The following is a 19,795-nucleotide window of genomic DNA, read 5'->3' as shown; positions in this document are numbered from 1 at the left end:
TGAGGAAATGAGCATCAAAGTGCAGATGCTGAAGATGAAGAATTTAAATTTTAACTTAGAAAGGACGATTATGACTATTGCATAGAGAAATAAATTTTGTGTTGTAACCACACTTGGAAATAATGCTCTTTTCTTAATGTCTGCCACCAGATGCTTTATAGCATGTAGCTTTTCCTTCCAAGTTGATGGTGATACTGAAGCTATTTTTGTATTAAATGCATAATTTAATGAAACAAAAATATTCACTCAGTGTAGTTAAAGTATGTAGTATGTAGCAAACTAGAATTCATTTTTTACCCTGATATACATTTGTTTTAATTATTATGAAAATTGCAAAGAATAGCTAGGAAATTACTCTTAGAAACTACCAAAGATATTAAAATCCTGCTTGAAAATGCACACTTTTCCAGTCTCCAGTGCTTGGTAACATTGTATCTGTTTCCCTTCAAGTTTGTTCATCTTTCTCCTATAGGGAAAGGGGCTAGTTCCACATCTCTGTACTCTGTTGACTACTGGAACACTGGAAGGACTCCATGTGGGATGCTCTATTGCCTACGGATATATACTGCTCACAGATCTCTGCACCACGTCCATGAACCCCTGGCCTCGTTGACCTAGTCTTACACCTCATCTTCCTCCCGTTACTGTATTTACTGTATTTATTGACCATGGCTTCCTGGTCTCCATCTCTTCATTTTCTTGCTCCTCTTATCATTGTACCTATGTCAAAAGAATCCTCGGGCTCTTTTATTGTTTCCTTAGTTTGCCATTTTTAGAAAGTCCACTTATTTTAAGTTTTGATCATTTCTTTACAATAGTTTCCTGCTTAATATTTTAAAATCTAACCTTTAGTTCTAAGCTGTCCCTATGAACTTTGTAACTTCCCACCTGAGATTTTTATCTGCATACTTCAGTGACTACATAGTTATCAGTTTCAAAGGTGAAACCTTTTCCTTTAAAAAATCTTCACGCTCCTTTATGATTAGCATCGCTGTATTCAAGCAACCAGCTATTGAAGTTGAAATAACCTACCGCTCATGTAGACTTCTTTTGTCCATCCCTACCTCTTCATTTTAAGAGAGACATACTCTCAAAATGAGACAGGATCTCATTCTGTAGTTAAGTCTGGCATTGGCCTTAACCTGTCTGTATAGCCCCAAATGGTCTCACACTAACCATTTTCTTGCCTCTCTCTCTGAATGCTGGGATTATATAGGCTCCTTATTTCCCTAGATTTATCAACTCTGACACACATCATTGACAAAGAGCAAATCACAGTGGTCTCTATATTAATAGGCACTTATGGGGATGTCAGTGCTTAGTGAGTGATGAGTTTGGTATGAATCTTTGTGCTTTACAAGTTTTCAATCCATTGCAGTGCCTACACCATTAACAAAAAGTCATGTAGCCTGAAGTTATATATGGCGGTTTTACTGAGTCTGAAAATTCTTATCTTCCACATGTAATTTCCCAAACTGTCTGATAGTTGACTTTTTCCTTTTTCAAATTTGTAAACATTTTTCTTTGAGACTATACATATCTAATGCTAGAAATGCATTAAACAACATAAAACTGTATAGTAGAATTGTTAGTGAAATAAGCTTTTTTTTAGTGTCTCATTGCTTTTCTGTTGATGTGAAAAACACCATGTCCAAAGCAAATTGCAAAAGGAAGGATTTATTTGGGACTTATGGTTCCAGAAGTTTAGGATCTGTCATGGCTGTGTGGAGTTAGCCTGAAGCAGCACCAGAAGCGGAGAGTTCACATCTTGAACAGTAAGCAGGAAAGAGAGAAGACACTGGGAAAAGCATGAATCTTTTGAAGCCTCAAAACATGCTTTCTGTGACCAAGTTTCTACAGCAATGCTATATCATCTAATCCTGACCAAGCAGCTACCAACTAGAGAACAGGCATTCAAAGGCCTGAGATTATGGGGAACATCCCATTCAAACACACCACAGTTAGTGTTCCTATCCTGCACTCAACTGTTCACATGAGGATTCTATGTTAATGGATCTTAGAAGTAATATTAATGTATGTACATACTACTTGCAGTCTAGAATGTCTGCAAATTATGAATATTTAGATATTCATGACTCTTGACATTTGTCACTTGGGATGTTAAAAGTTCCTTTTTACCCCCAAATAGTTGACACATTTAATGATCTTTTGTAAAGTTTTGAGAAGTTTGAAGGAAACTTTGATAAAATGCTCACTTTTTTTAACGAATACATTCATATTTCAGTCTCTGAAGGACTCAGATAGCTACTGTAATTTGCTACAATTCTGGAGGCTTATTTCTTCCTTTTAGTTCAATTAATTAGTCTCTTGGATATTTCCTTACTCTTTAAGCATGCTATTACATTTATTTCTGAATACATTTCTTCATGTTGTTTAAAATTTAACATTAACTTTACATAAAATAAATGTTAGTTAAATTTAGCATCAGGTTTGATCTGTGATTTTATCATACTTCATTTCAACTTTTCCTTTTATTTATTTTATTTTTATTTTTTGGTTTTCAAGAGGGTTTCTCTGTGTAGCTTTAGATTTGGAGCCTATCCTGGCCCTCACTCTGTAGACTAGACTGGCCTCTAGCTCACAGATCCACCTGCCCCTGCCTCCTGAGTACTGGGATTAAAAGCGTGTGCCACCACAACCGAGCATAAGCTTTCCATTCTGTAATCAAAAAAGATGAAAGTGTATTTAGATGTGTATCCTAGCAGTTACATGGTCGATTCAATTCCATAAACTCACATGAATGTAATTCACATTAGAGGCTATCAAACACAAAGTTGAAACACAGCCCTGTCAATATAATCAAGTTTAAATTTTAAGACATTGGTGTGCACAACAGAGAAAGAAGAGGAACAAAGTTCTCTTTGGAAGATTCACAGTTCAACATACCCATTGTTAGACAAAACTCAGATGTGAGGGCATAATGCAGGCTAGGAAATATCTCTTTGTAGACAAAGTAAGTTTTCCAACTACAAGAAGGAAATTAAGTTATTGTATCAGAAGTACACCTGTATCTCAGTTGCAGGACACAATAACTAACCTGGGGGTTAAGGAGTGAATTAAATTTCATGCAGTGTAGTTAAGAATTGCAAGTCAAGGAATTGGGAGGAGAAACTGAAGCCAGATTCTTGGGCTGTGATTAGGTACCAATCTGTCATCTAGTTTAATGGTGCTGGTCCTATGTACTAGGAGTTAAAGAAGAAATGAGATCAAAGAAATCTCAGTTATTCGATAGCAATCTGTAGCACAAATTAAGGATCTGACTAACTATTGGCAAAGCTAAACCTAGCACTATTCAAGGTACCAGTTATAGCAGTTGATGTTGGATTTTAGAATAGTGTCCTTTATGGAAGTACATGGGAGAAGAGTTATGGTTTATAAAAATGCAGAATAGTCATATTCAATTCTGTCCATGCTATGCTTATCTCTCAGGGAGATTTATGTGTGATGCTTTCAATGCAATTACTTTGAAAATATTAAGTGTGTTTCTGTGATTTTCAGTCTTGCATTATAATAGCCTTCAGACCTGGTTGTTACAGTAGTTCATAAAACCATATTTTGGCCAGGCGGTGGTGGCACACGCCTTTAATACCAGCACTCAGGAGGCAGAGGCTGGACCGACAGCCTCCAAAACAATACAGAGAAATCCTGTCTCGTAAAAATAAAAAAAAACATTTTGTTTAAAAAAATCTCAAGAGATTTTTGTAAAGGCTAGTGTCTGAAGTAAGGGCCATTCATTCGGAGAAGAAGAGTCATGTTTCCCATAGTTGCCCTGTTGTTTTGGACATTTTTTAGTAATTTTGGCATTGCTGACCCCAAATGAAGGAAAAGTAGATACACAAACAGGGCTAAAAATACTGCTCGCAGGACCATGGCACCTCAGAAATGTCAGTAAAAGACAAATGGATGCCAGTGAGTAGATTATATTGGGATCAGGTAGTTAAGACTGTAATAGAATTGCTGAGTACAAATGAAAGGCTATATAAGAGAGAAACCTGGCCAAGCTTCAGCAGGAAAAATCCTGAGATTCTCAGAGAAGCACTCTTCTACCTTGAGGTGATACCAGGATTAGGTCAAACAGGTGTCGGTTCTTAAAGAAATACTTTCTTTCCCGCCCTCTTGTCTATGCTGATGTGATTATAGAGATGTCATGGTGACTTGGTGGTAGAATATCAGCCATATAGGCACAATATGACTCTACTATTTAGCCTTTAAGCCTAACACCGATGCGGTAATAGCCACAAAACACTCTCTTCTTTCATCTCTAGTGTGTGTGTGAGAATATGTGTTAGCTCTCAGTCAGGCAATTTTGTCTTTGTTTTATGATTCCCCATCTCCTGTAATCCATTGTACCTAATAAATGGGTGGAGTCTTTCAGTAGATGTCCTATTCAAATGCCAGTTACTCAAACCTCCTTCCTCCAGGAGGCCATGAGCTAAGCTTGCCTAAGGTGCTGTTCACTTAGCTGCAAACATTCTGAGTTCAGGAAGTTTCATAATGACCTGTTACTCCCACTCAAGTTGTTTTTCTTTGCATGGCTTATTGTCTCCCAGTAGTCTTGCACTGTGCGATATAAAATAAGTTTGAAATATGTCAGAGAATCCCTATCCAATTATTGCCAATCTTCTTTTTTTTTCTCTTCCTTTTTTTAAAATTTAAGTTAGAAACAAGCTTGTTTCACATGCCAATCCCAGCTCCCTCTCCCTTCCCTCCTCCTCTGCCCTCCCCACCAGGCTCCCCAGCCCCCTACCCAATCTCTAGGGGTGAGACACTTGATGATGGATCTCCGGAGTCTGTCATTTCATCCAGGGCAGGGCCTAGGCCCTCCCACAAGAGTCCAGGCTGAGCATCCCTCATTGTGGGATGGACACTCAAACTCCATTTGTATGCCAGGGATAAATACTACCCAAGGACCCTTAGATAATCTAGGCCTCCTCACTGACACCCACATTCAGGGGGTCTGGGTCAGTCCCATGGTGTCCACCCAGCTATCAGTCTGGGGTCCAAGAGCTCCCCCTTGCTCATGTCAGCTATTTCTGTGGGTTAAACCAGCCCAGTCTTAACTCCTTTGCTCATCAGTTCTCCCTTTCTGTCACTGGATTCCAGGAGTCCAGTTCAGTGTTTAGCTGTGGGTGTCTGCCTCTGCTTCCTTCAGTCGCTGAATGAAGGTTCTGTTTCCCAGACTCTCTTCTACCAATCTTCTTATAAACAAAAAGTGATTCTTAGAGCACTATGTTTTCATAAAATATTGCTCAATACATTTTTACTTGTTGTGTTCCTTGTGTAGTCTTTGATTGATTACAGTTCTATTTAATTCAAGTTTTTTTTAAAATGTGCCCAAAACATCATGTAGATCAGAGTTTAAATTGCTGTGAGAACATAGGAAACCCTGTGTTCTGTAGATGCAGCATTGGGAAGTGAATCTCTGGCCCCTGAGAAGCATGCTGTCACGATTTGCTCACTGTCCTACTCCTGAGCCTGCAGACGTACTTTTGCTTGTACATACTCCTTTTGTTGTGTCTTGATATTCCTCTAATTTTTTTATAAAATCCAAATTTGCAATAATAAACTGTGTCAGACATTTTCTTTATATGAGTCCCCCTGCCTTACACCAAGTACTCTTAAAAGTAGTCCCCTAAAGGAAGCAGACATAATGCACTGGAAAGAAATTAATCATAGACTTAATAACTCATTGGAAAAAGTCAAAATGTGGCATTATGCTGTTTAAATAATTGTTCAGTAAAGGAAACCAAACAAAAAGGCAAATGGCAGGGTAAGCCATTTTGATAAAGACATGCTGGACTTCAGTATCGGTCACTGAAAGGGTCATTGTGCTAATGCTTATGCGTACTGAGTGCTAAGGACAGTCCCAGCACTACCAAATCAAAGCAAATAGAAGGCTTTTGGAGACTTACCAGCTGTAACATAGAATATTAGCAGCAACAATAGCATAACATGCAAAATACAAAGGAATCTCAGGTCAGTAATAAATATGCTTTGCTAAAAAAATGCTTTATTTACAGCTCTTGTCCCCTATCTTTCCTAACACTTGCACATTCATAGAAGCTTTATGTTCATATTGTTGGAAACAAATACTGGGACTGAATACAAAGGATAGAAGAACACAGACATCAAATGTGAATGCTAGCATGGATGCTTTATACCTGAATGGCTTTAGAGAGCCACATTAATTACTTTTCTGATATATTTGAAAATGGAAATATTTTTTTATATTTCAAGTAACTGATTATAGCACATATGTATGCAGGAGGTTCTTGGGAAATTTAAACTGCTTTTAATATTAAAACATTTTTAATATTTTTAAAATACCACACATTTCATGTATTAGAATTGTTTTCCATTTGGTAAATAAAATGTTGTACATAACAGCATTAGAAATTATATAGTTACCCTTTCCTAGTAATAGTTCTACAGTATAGCATTTCAAAAATATCTTGTTTTTGTAAGCATGTTAGCATGTCTATGTTCTTTCTGCTGCGTCTATACATAATATAAAGTTAATCTGGGTTTTGTACTCATGGGCACTGATGGTAAACATTTTTTCTGTGTGTTAGTTCATTTGTTTTGACAACTTTCAGTCCCAGACACTTCACTTCAACATTTACTTTGTCTAATGGTATGTGCCTAACTCATTGATTTGCATTGAATAGAGTGAACTGAAAATGGTCTACCAAACGGCCACAGGTAATTTGACAGTTCCTTCCATACTCTTATGTGTAATTGATGAGGGGGAGATAGCAAGACCTGGGAAAGGGGACAGAACGGAACCAACTTTCTACCATAGGACTGGCATTCATGACTGCACCACTGGCCCTTGACACATCCTCTAGGATCACAGCCGTGGAAATTCGTCACTACTCTGTCATTATATGGTGCCAAAGGACAAACACTACATTTGTTCTGGATCACCAACCCTCAGATTTAAGAGGAAAAAGAACTAGAACTCATCACCTGTTATGTACAGCATATTAGTTTTTATATTTACCATAAAATTGTGGAGGATACTAAGTAGTGTACTAGTCTCTTTGTATCTTAATTATGTGGAGGAAGACATGCACATATGAGTATATGATTTTCATTGGGAATGACCCTATGTCAGGTACTTAGTTAAGTTCTCCATCAGAATATTTTAGAATAAAAAATAGAAAACTTAGCACAGGTATTTTTCTTCATTCACTCATCAGTAATTCAGATGTATTCTCAGATATATCAGTCACCTTTCCATTCATTGGTGTCTTCTGATGTTAGTAAATTCTTCTATATATGAGAGCTAGGTCCACTTGCATGCTCCCTGTAGTGCTTGCACAGCTGACATCATTTCCTGTGGGCTGTACTCCTTCCCTGAGTTCAGCCTTCTGTCTCCCTCTTGCACTGGCTTTCCTTAGGACCGTCTGGCCTTCAGAGTCCTATTCCAGGTCTTTGTCGTCTCTACAAGAAATTGAGTTTCTCAGTATCTGACTTATTATACCCTCTTCTGGCACTGATGTATATACCCTTCCGAGCCCATTTAAAATTCACCCCATATGACAGTTATCTTATGTCCTAGGGCTAGTACAAAGACATGTGGGCCCCTTCATAGCAAAGATAATCTTCTACAATTCTGGGTTACCTCTGAAGACTGATTACCTTCCTCTGCTTTTAGAAGCTGTAATGTCAGAATAGTCTTCCTTTACCCCCCAATACTGCCAACCCAGAGTCTTTCCATCTAATCTTGTTGACAGCTGGAGAATCTGGTTTTCTGCCACTCTTTCTCGACTGTTTTTGCTATAATAGCTCCTCATTGATCCTTTACATCTTTTTGACCCACTCCTGTGTCTTTTCTCCCCCATTAGATTATATGCTTTATAAAAGAGGGGTGATACTGGTACATGCTGCATATGTACGTTAAAAAATGTAGTCATCTAATTAGAGTTGTGCACATGACAGGTATAGAGCTAAAATGAACCATGAGATGTAGGCAGCGCCTGTCGCCACATAGATCTATGTCAAAGAGGTAGGTTAGTGACTGCAATCCTAGTTTTATAGAAAGGAAACTGTTAGACCCTCGTTGGGAAAATTATTGTATCCTTTGTTATTCCCTTTGTTAAGAACACACTCATTACAGGCCTGAAATGTAATTGAAAACAGAGAACTTCTTTAAAAGCTAGTTTTCAGTACAGTTAAGGGAAGAAGTGGAAAGTTTTTTTTTAATTCTCTCTCGTTAGGACTATGCATTATTTTCATATATACATAAACTTGGGAACAACAAAGACTTATATAACTTCCACAGCATGGAGGCCATGGTAGACTTTAATTAATTCCTAGGTAAAATTAGTATGCATTGCAGTTTAGAGAAACAAAATACACCAGCCCGCTAATCAAAATGTTCAGCTAACAGAGCTGCAGCTTTTCATTAGTTATATTGTCTTGAATTTCATCATGCTAACAGCTGGCTTCTTGTCAATTTATAGCTTGGACCTTTACATCAAACAGAAAAAAAATTAATTACAGGGAAAGGAATCCCAATAGGAATTTTGCGCTTAGAGGTTTTTCACAATTAACTAGACATGAATGGGATGTGTACAGAAGAAATGGAAAGGAAGAGAAAGAAGTGCGTGGAATTTACTAGAATCATTAACTGCAGAAGCATTTGTCACCTCCGTCCTGATTTTGCTCTAAAGTTGTTGAGACAAATATGTGAGCATTGTTTGTGAACACGTTCAAGCCTGCTGCTCTGTTCAACTCTGTGAATCATGGAGTGAACTGTACTTTTCCTTACAAGTCGTCCCAAGTGAGGGCTCACGAATTATTCTATTCTCATCATTTTGAATTTGATAACATCCTATATGTTACACTACTGATCATAATCATAACTTAATGACCCGAAAGATGCTTTGTTCGTGAGTGCCTGCTTACTCGGGATGCATATCTGTACTCAGAAATACTGTCCTCAAGTGTCGTAGTCTTTGCCAAGGGGTCACCCAGGAATTTCAAATGAGCTTTCCTTAGCCTCTTATCTGTTGAATAAATAAGCTAGCAGTTTTTCAAAATGCCTCTCTTCATAATTTCCTTTTTATGTTGCTTAGAAATTCTTCCTTGTGATCCATTTACCTAATTCCTAAGATTCAAATAGACTGTTTCTTCCTCAAATACATCGAAGGCTTAGATGCCTAGAAAGAATGAAGAAAACATTTCCACTTAAGAAATGTGTGAAAGAATACACACAGGATGTGTTCCATAGGATACCGGGTGTCATTCAGAACCAGATTAACCCAGGTTCTGAGTACCTGTCAAGCTAATCAAAGAGCATTTGTAGACATGCATACATAGTATTTATATGTGATTTAGAATAGCATTTTCCATTTGGTTAATTTCAAATATTTATTCAGACTGTGTTGTTCCCCATCCATAGACTACTCTACTAAAATAAACCCACCATCTTCTTGGCCATCTCAAGAATACATTTAGGTTTCTGATCATTTTTAATACACAGCAGCCCTTAGTTATCAGCTCATTTGGGTGGTCATATTTCACTGTACTGTCACGAGCAGTGCCATGTTTCCTACATAATTTGTAGACCACAACTGAGGAGACTATTTTTTTACTTTTTGTAATGATAGTATTTTTCTTCATTAGGTGTGCGAGCTGGGAGCTACTAACAGGCACTTTGCAGGTTTTGCGGTTCAGCGTGAGAATGGTTTGCGGCTATTCCAAGGTCACTGTCAGAGTCCTCATGTGATTTACTTCCATTTATTTTGCACTTGTGTTTATGGCTTTGAACCAAAAGATGAAATTTGATGTTGGGTTCGTCCACATTAAACTTCATTTGCTGCAGGTCAGCTCCTTCACTACTGTGAGGACATGAAAACCCACTCTGTATATGTATACATATTGTCTCTAGCCACTGATAGTTTTTTCTACTTTTGTTGTTGTGTAGCTTTCTGGTCCTTTCAATTCGAAAAGAAGACTCTAGGGGAGGCTATTCATAAGCCTATGTGAATCTAATAGAGATCAATATGTGATTACCTAATAGAGTTTTATCATGTCATGGCATTGTGTTTTCCTATTCCAAGTTGTATTTCATGGTCTGTATTAAGTACGTATGCTTGTTAGTTTTATTTTAAATAAGTGAATTTATCTTTGGTAACATATATTAAATAAAAGTTACAATGGACACAAAAAAATCTTAATTTCGGTTATGACACTAAATATTTGCCCAGGTTTTCAGTTTAAATAACCCAGTGAATCCAATTTGGGCCTCACATGTACTCCTGGATATGGGGCTATTCATTAGAGCTTTGGGACACACCCTTAAGGAAAGACAGGCTCTTCCTCCCAAGGAGCCATTGCGTTTCCATAGCTCCAATAGAGGGTGAAGGTTCCTGAGCGCCTTTCTCCATGCTACTTTAATAGTTTGATCTTAGATAGGATTTAAATTTGAGTGCAGTAGTCCAGTCATGTCTAAAATATAGTGATTCTCTACAGTTCTTCCTGCCCTGTGACTGTTTCGATTTCTCTGTTCCCTCTTCTGAGATGGCCCTTGAACCTTGGTGGAGGTGTGGTATACATGTCCGTTTATGCCTGAGCACTCCACTGCCACTCACGCTTTCTGAAGCAGGGCTGTCAATTTAACATAAAGGGATTCCTGGTCTCAGCGAGCATCTTACAGTCACTGTAGGCTCACAGAGTCAGAAACCCGTCTTTCCTCTGTAGTATGCACACTTCATAAGAAGTATTTTCATTTAGAGCAAAATATTAGAACTTTGTGAACTGCTTGCAGACAGTTAAGTTTTCATGGAATTTTTATTTTTATGATTCTAGACCTGATATGTTAAATGTAAACTGTACAGTCTCTCAGAAAAGTCTACTATGTAAATCACCTCCATGGTAGATCATATGAATTGCATTTGGCTTCTGCTTCTTATCATTCTAGCAAGAAATAGTATCTAAATTAATTCCCATCCAAGTGTCTCAATTATACATATTTACACATGGACCAAATTATAAATACATGTCTAAAGTAACCAGAAAATCTGAGAAAGGAATATAGACAGTTAATTATACTAGTAATGGCTTAGATGTCTATAGCGTAGGAAATGTACAATGTGTGCCTATGGTAGTGTGGTAGGAAAATCTTTATATTTTAATCAGCTGACGTTGGACCATGGGGCTTCAGAGTCTTGTTTTTTGTCTTGTTTCGCTTTGTTTAATTTTGTTGTTGGTGGCCGTGGGGCGGTAGTGGGATGATGTGTATGTATGACACATGTAAGTATATGTCTGTGTGTACCTGGTTCTGCTGGATCACAGATCTCAGAGAAGTCTACACCCATTGGGCTAAGCTCTCCCCCTACAATTGACTATCGAACCGAATCCCCACAACATATATGTACACAAATGATGGCAGGAGAGAATCTTGTAGCTAGAGATCTAACTAAGCACCTGTGGTGCTGACCACACCCACTTGGGTGTGGCCACAGGTGCCTACAGGAGGGGAGGATTTAGGCTAACTCTGGGAGGCAAGTGCTCTCTCTTGCTGCTGGCCAGGTCACTGGAAACAGCCTGGGAGGATCCTTGGAGCTGGAACCTGTGGCCGCCACCCACCTCTTGTATAAGTATTATCTCTCTGAATCTGAATATACCTTTTAACCTGAACTGGGTCTAGCGAATCTTGATTCCCACGCGTGACACACTCTGACTGGGCTGCACTGGCTGGCCAATGTGCTTCAATCATCTGCATATTTCCACCCAGTGATACCAAGGTTATAGCGTATGCAACCATGCCTGTCTTCTTGTGTGGATATTAGAGATTTGAACTTACATACTCATGATTGCACAGGAAACACTCTTACCCTGTGAACCACCTCCCCAGGCCCGGTACTTTCTGTTTGGAAAGTAGACCCCTACATCATGCACAGGATGCAGCTCCAGTGAGTTAGACTCTAAACCGATTTTGAAATAACGTTGAAAATATGTAATCACGGTGTTCTTAGTAAGAAATGCTACCATTTGTACTAGATGTTTACATTTGAGACATTGTGTTTATTTTAATCCAGGTAATGAATTTGGGCATCCTGAGTGGTTAGACTTCCCAAGGAAAGGAAATAATGAGAGTTACCATTACGCCAGAAGGCAGTTTAATTTAACTGACGACGACCTTCTTCGCTATAAGTTCCTAAATAACTTTGACAGAGATATGAATAGATTGGAAGAAAGATGCGGCTGGCTTTCAGCTCCACAGGTAAGCTCTTTGCTCTGAATGTGATGTTGTAGTCACATGCATGGAATGGCAATGGGTGTAAATCTGCATGCAGACCTTCTGAGCAGCACTTCATTATTCAGTGTGGAGTGCCCTGTAATGTACTGTCGGTTGTCAAAACATGTCACAGGAGTCTCTCCAAGAGATAATGAAAATGGTAAGCATACTGCCCTGCTTAGCTTCCTGTTAGTTGGTTGTTGTTGTTTAAGTTTAATAATTTCAATTTCAAATGGTAAAAAATAAATGGCAGACACTCTGCATGAAACCCACTTTGGAAACTGCTGTGGAAACATCTTAATTGTTTTGACTGGTTTTCTTTTGTGTAAATAATTATGCTGTCCAAAAAAAATTACTTTGACAACACCTAGATTTTTCTATTCCTTTTTCCCCTTCTTTGCTGGTCTCTAACTTGTCATTTCAATAGATGCCGTTGTACTTTGCATAAGTCTGAACTTTCCTCTGGAATTAAAGTCTCTGTTGCCAATAAGTCTGAGGAAATGTAATTAACAGGTGCAAATTTTATATAGGCTCTTTTCTTCCTGTTGCAAATATTAGCATATAGTATGTGTTAGTCATAATCCATTTCTTTCTATTGATACTGTTTAAAATTACTGTTGATGTGTTTTTAGTGTCTATGGTTTCCATGTTTAGTGATTGAACAAAGGTATTTGTATATTCAGCAAGACTGGCTACATGATATGCATACCCTAATCATGTTTATTAGAAATGCCATTTCCAGAAGAGAGAACGAAATAATGCTCCTTTTCCTGAGAACCAAAGTTGAAGAGCAAAAGGCACATTGCTTACTCTGGAGCCTGAGTTCTCACTGGTAAATTACAGAGAGATGCTGCTGATAAACATGGCGATAAATCTACACCACCAGAGCTGGGTGAAAGTGAGGCCAAAGACGCTCAGGCTTCCAAAGGCAGCTGTAAGCAGGAGGCAGGGCGTGTGCAAATGTAGCTTATTTTCAGACCTTTTCATATTACTAAGAAGTATCCCCAGCACAGAGCAGTGGACTTTAGCTGTAAGCAGGAGGAAGGGGGTGTGCAAATGTAGCTTATTTTCAGACCTTTTCATATTATTAAGAAGTATCCACAGCACAGTGCAGTAGACTTTAGGTTGACATTGATTCTCTGCAGAGTTAAGTAAAAATGTATGCTTTTTTTTAAACTAACTATAATGTTGAAACTGGATATAAACTTATGGTAACTTTGAAAAATAATTTTATTTATATTACCTCATTAATTTGGTTACTGAAACTAAGTCTTAGGAAAATGCATTTATACTTAGGCCTAATGAACACAAATACTATATGCTTTAAATGCCATGTTTTGTTTTGTTTTTTGTTTGTTTTGACTTCAGAATTACCTACAATACTAATCCTCTGCTTGTGCTCTCAGAGTGGAACATGGACTGTACTGTTCTTATATTCTTTAAATTCTTTTCTTGATAATGTTTGTTGAAATTGCAGCATGCAAAAATATAGAGACGAGAGATTTAATTTTGGAATAATAATTAAGAACACATATTAAGGACGAAACAAGCCTCTAGGAAATGTTTCCTTGCAACAGCTTCTCAGAGCGATGTGAATGTTGTGTGTTCACCCTTACAGGCCTACGTGAGTGAAAAACATGAAGGCAATAAGATCATCACCTTTGAGAGAGCAGGACTCCTCTTTATTTTCAACTTCCACCCAAGCAAGAGCTATGCCGACTACCGAGTTGGGACTGCATTGCCAGGGAAATATCCTTTTCTCTGCATGTAGATATGGCTATTGAAATTCAGTAAGGCATAGTAAAAGCACATTTTATAAATACGAACATGGATCTCGAACTCAGTTTTCTCCTCTAAAACTGAGGGACTCAAGGTAGCTAACATTGCCCTTCTTGTTTGTACTTAATTATTCATGAAATTTGTTTAAGCTCTGAATATTATTGTTATGGAAAATTTTGAAAGCAGTGTTTTGTCCTAATAAGCAATAACTTCACACTTCATTTTCATAGTTGGCTCAGAAAGTAATGTCTTTACCCCTCATCTCTGCCTGTTGAAAAAGAGTATATAACTCAACAGCCCCCCTTTCTGTGTCTTCTGAGCATGGCTCACTTTTATGATCAGAGTTGGCAGAGAAGCAGGCGGGAGGTGGGCTCAAGAGGAAGAGCGAGGAGAATGTTCCGGTTCTCTCTACTTATTTCTTCGCATCTGCTTCAGTCCTTCCTTACATCCCTACCTTTACTGGAGGAGAGATGTATAAAATCAAAGTATCATGTAAGATATGGGAATAAATGGGAGAGAAATCAATGTGTTCTGTGAGAAAACAAGACAAGGAAAGAGAAAGCAGAAAAAGAATGATAATCCTACAACTTGGGAATTAGTGTGGATACAGCAAAGTAGAATGAGCAAAGTAAAATTCCAGTGTTTGGAAACAGAGACCATCCTTAGATAGTGGGCAGTACAAAAGATTAATTAAAGAATGGTGACTATAATAAACGTACTAAGAGATAAAGCTGACAGCACCGATTGAGATCCTGTAATAGAAGATTTTAAATCTTTGTTAATTAGTTTCAGCTTTTTTCCCTAAGATTTTATGATACACTGTTGAAGGTTTTTGAACTAGGAAGTCACTTGGTAAGAATGTATGTACAAGAGCAAGTTTTTATGTCCGAGTCTGTAAAAGATTGTGTGAAAAGAGGATTGCAATTGCAGGTGTTAATCGTGGGATGTAGGATACCTGCAGCATAGCTAGGTTTGAGATAAGGTGATAGAGAGAGACTAACCAAAGGCGTCTGAAGCTCTTTCTGGAGTGAAGGGACTCAGAAACTGTTTTTAAAGTCTCATCTTACCAATTTTTATTTCAAAAATTAAGTAATATACTTTGATCATATTCTTTCCCCTCCTTCAATTCATCCCAGATCCTTCTATCCTCCTTCCATATCCACCTAACTCCGTATCCTCTCTTTCAGAAAAATAAACAAAGAGCAAAATAGATAAACAATAAACATGAAAACTAATAAGACAAAATATCAGCCCAGCAGTAGTATTCTAGGCCAGCATGGTCTACAGAGTGAGTGCCAGGACAGACTCCAAAGCAACACAGAGAAACCCTATCTTGAAAAAACAAAAAACAAAAGACAAAAATATCCAAACAAAACAAAAATCCACAAAAAATAACATGAATTCCATTTTATGTTGGGTAACTATTCCTAAGCCTGAGGCATGCCCTGGAGTGTGGTTGATGCAACCAGTGACACTAAACTAGAGAAAACTGATTTTCCTTTTCCCAGAGGGTAACAATTGTATCTCCTCGGTCAGCTTGGGACTTGGTGTCTACTTCCCCATGTCTCTGCAGAGTGGTGATGGTGGTCTGTTTTGACCTTATACGGGACTTGTGTGTTTCGTCCGTCAGTGTTAGTGAATTTGTTTCTCCATCCTCTTTGACTAGAAGACACTATTTCCTTGGAGTCATTCACCATCTGTGGCACTTAGTACCTTTCTGCGTCCTCTTCTGCATAGCTCCTTGTGCTTTGTGAGGAGAGGGTTATTCAAAACACCCCATTTAGGGCTTGGTCCTCCAAAGTCTCTCAGTCTCAGCACATTGTGCATGGTGCATCTCTCTTAATTTCCATCAAGAAACTTCTCTGATGATGGCTGAGCAATGTTCTCGTTTAATAGTGTAGCAATAACTCATTAGGAGTCTTTATCGCAATGTTACTTTAGTGGAATAATAGTTATAGGTTTTCCCTTAGGGCTATTGCCCATCTAGCCTCAGGTACCAGTTTCATCTCATAGTGTAAGCTTTAAATCCAATCAAAAAGGGGCTGGTGGTTACTCCACAGCATCTGTGCGACAATTGCACCAGTATATTTTGCATGCAGATAGTTATTGTAGGTCACTGGGTTTGTAGCTGGCTGATATTGTTGATTACTCTTCTTCTCCTGTAACGTGCAAAGTACTCTGCAACATCAACACTAATTGATAGTGGTGAAGATTATAGTTGAGCATCAACTATCAACTCCATTTCTCCATGTTCAGTGACATAGTAAGTGTGTCTTCAGCGATAGGCCTTACCTTCAGGTTACAGAGAGTAACCACCAGTTTTGGGGATGGTTTATAGAACCTATGGGACCCCCTTGACTAATGACTCAAAATGATGTAGCATATTCCTCCTGCCACTGAATATTTTACTTGGTGGCATGAGATATCTCCTGGAATATTGAAACATATTTAAGACCAGTTGGTTTAGAGCATTTTGCTATAAATGGGCATTCTTTTCTGTGATGAAGGAACTGGGAATTGCTTCCAGAATACACTTGCCCCACCCCTCATGAGTACCTACCTAAAAGGAATAGCTTACCCTAACTCAGAGACTAAAATCATACTGTCATCTTGGTTTTTCCAAGTTGTGTTCTGCCCACCCAGGCTCTGCCTGCCCTCATTATTAAAGAAGTGACTGCTAATAAAGCCGCTTCTTGTTCTAAAGATTTAATTCACAGGATAAACATGTAAGTTCTTAGTTATTAAAAACATTGTCTTTCCTACACCGCTGACTCACCTCTTTCAGACTAACTGCCTGGGGTTCCGTCCTTCTTCTCTTCCCTCTTTCCCTGTTCCTTGCATTCCTTCCTTCTTTCTTTTGCCCCTTTGTCCTTAAAAATGTAAACTCTACTGCCATCCAAAGTGAAGCTGCCACATCTGGCAATACAGTTTTCCAGATATGGGCTGACAAGGTGAGGTCAGGTGCCACATTCCTGCATTTCCCTGCTCATGCAGTTTGATGAATGGAGGTAGTGCCATTTTCTCTACGTGCAGCAACCACACCACACTTTCTGCCCCGATTATACTTTCATTCAAAGTCCTGAGCTTTTCTTGTTTGCCCTAGTCGAATCTCTTATGCTTTCTCCAACTAATAATTTTAACTCAAAATTCCAACTGGTAACATGAAAAAGTACAGTGGGCATTTGTTTTTTCCTTCTCACCTTTTGAGAGATTTGGTAAAGGAATTCTTCAGTGTGTGTTTCTCCACTGCCCATCTGATAAGATTCTGCCATATTCCTTAGGCAAAAGAGAGATCTCTTCTTGCTAGTTTTTGTTGTTCCAAACTTAACAATCTTTTTCTAATCCATAACATCATACAAGTCTCATTTGGTTTTACCTTTAAACTATTCCAGGATCATTTCAGATATGGAAAAATAAATAAATTAAAATCCTGTTATTTTATTTCTGACTTTACCAAAACATTCTATAATAATTGGTTTTTCCCGCCTGTAGCTGGAATGGAGGTAGTTGCCATGAAGCGTGCTCAGTGTCAAGCCTCTGTGTATTCATCAAGTAAAGAAATTCTTCAGATTTTGAATTCTTAAGAAACTGAATATAATACCTGAAAATTTTTCAAGTTTCTGCAAGAGTCATTTGAATTTCTTCTGTCACTATGAAATACAAATATGTTGTAGGTAACATGTCTGAATTCTCAGTGTCAGCTTTTGAACCTGGGAATCTTGCATATCAAATGGCAAGGCATCAACCTGACTCAGATCTTTGGAGAATTCATGGTGGCTGTCTTCCCAGGAACTTGTAAAGGGAACTATTTTGGCAAGGGAGGAGAAAACTTTAAGTATGCTTTTAGCTGTCTCCCAAAATAATGCAAAATTTGAAAAAGTAAGAGATAAGACTTACTTAGATCAATAAGTTTTAAATATGGTCACCATGGTGACTGCTAAAGTACAAGTATTTATTTCTTCAAAAGAGTTTGAGCCTGTGTCGAGAAGAGTAGCAAAAACAGTCGCAGAGAGCCTTTACATACACACATTTATAATATGTCATATTAGCTGTTAATCTTCAGTGCACCAATCCCAGGGTTGTTCAGTATGGCGAATGGTAATGGGCTGCACAGCTGAAACCTCAGTGCACTTGGTAATCAGGCAGGGTTCACATTTCATGGTAGAAAGCTAGAATACATTTCCCCAGTATATTATATAATCTTGTGTTTTCATTTGCAAAGAGGAAAGCACAGGACCCTTTGTATTTTATGGATCACTGTTTCATTTCTTCACCCAAAATATTATCAAGTGAGCACTGGATCAAAATTAAAACCTGTGAGGCCCTAAGGAAAACATGTTCTTTCTAAACACAATACAAATGGCACTGTCACTTTTTAGGTTATGTGAGGGAACATTGTATTTTGTGGTACGTCTTCTGAAGGCTTCCTGCTCTCCTTTTGCATATTTAGTTTTATATCCCTTTGCAACCTCTAAGGTGAATTGAATCAGCCTCCTGAGGCTTTCCCTGCAGCATGTGGCTGATAAAATCAAGCAGTGTGTATATTAAAAAGTCCTTCCCTTCCCAGTAATTTTATGGTATATTTCCCTTTATTTTTGTATTTTCTACATGTGTTTGGCATGTTAGCAATGGTGAGATTAGTGATGATTATTTCTATAATGTTAAAAATTATTGCAATACATTTCTGGAAAACCTGAGTTGCATTGGAAAGTTGTTCAAAAAAAGAGTGGCAATCTGCACGCTTTCCTGCCTCCTTTCCACCTCCAATCTTCTGCCACACATTCTTCCCCAGGAATCCTTCCCTATTTCCTTTGGAACCAACGTCTACAAAAAGGAAGCCTATTCTTTTAAAGTAAAACACACAGGTATTCAGGTCATCTTCTTCGATTCTTGTTGTTTTTCCATATTCTTGGGTGGAATATAGATGCACCATGGCTCTGTATGTAACCCCTGCACTGCATCCAAGTTTACTGTATAAAAATGCATGCAAACTAAAAGGTAATTTCTAAGACATATGACTAGGTCTGTAAAAATGAGTATCAGCCTGAAAGCAGAAACAGCAGAACAGTCACAGGTTTTTTAAGTCATCTGTCAGTATGCTGCTTGGGCGGAGGTGGGCATGATCGTGACAATAGCATCCCCCTTTCCAAATGGCATTTCAACTGTCACAAGATCAGATGCTAAAAGTAGCTATCACAAGCATGGCTCGTGAGAAGTATGCAAACACAGGCCCAAAATAGTTAAAGCGAAGGGAATAGATGAGTAAATAGTTGGATTTGACCTGAGATCTTTAAAATATTTTTATTAAAGTGCTGCAAGATGTGCCTTTTCAAATGTAAATTCAGAGTGTGACATTTGCAACCAGCATACAGGTTTTCTAATGAGCAAATAAGGTCATGAAGATGACTCCTGTGATTGCTGAAGTCAGGGCTGTGGCTGGGGCAGAAGAAGCCTTGCCTTAGAGAAGCCTTTAAAATATGATTACATAACATTGTTACCCAGTGTCAGGACTTTATGAAACATAGAAAAGCAAAGGACTGAATTTAGGATTAGCTGCATGTCACATTGTGCCATGTAAAGGATAATTTCTGGACTAAAGAAATAGAGTCTAGGTCCACCTTCAGTTTTATAGGTTATAGATGTTTCGGTAAAACACAGCATACCTGGACAGGGATGTCTCCTGAAATGTGTCACAGTGACTTGGAGCATATGCACACATCTTTCCTCTCTTGTTGTGTCTGTCTC

General features: G+C 38.3%; 1 protein-coding gene across 1 annotated transcript in view; it reads left to right on the top strand.

The window, feature by feature from the left end:
- The window catches only part of Gbe1 (1,4-alpha-glucan branching enzyme 1), a 241,375-nt gene that overhangs the window by 196,836 nt on the left and 24,744 nt on the right, over positions 1–19,795 (top strand). Inside the window, exons 13-14 of the mRNA XM_005082053.4 lie at positions 12,072–12,256; positions 13,890–14,020. Coding sequence (XP_005082110.1) covers positions 12,072–12,256; positions 13,890–14,020 — 316 coding nt within the window. The remainder of the gene's footprint in view (positions 1–12,071; positions 12,257–13,889; positions 14,021–19,795) is intronic.

Source organism: Mesocricetus auratus, unplaced genomic scaffold, assembly GCF_017639785.1.
Source record: "Mesocricetus auratus isolate SY011 unplaced genomic scaffold, BCM_Maur_2.0 Super-Scaffold_100008, whole genome shotgun sequence".
NCBI classification, from domain to species: Eukaryota; Metazoa; Chordata; class Mammalia; order Rodentia; family Cricetidae; genus Mesocricetus; species Mesocricetus auratus.
Note: the sequence above shows the minus strand (reverse complement) of the source record. Positions and strands in the feature narration are given on the sequence as shown.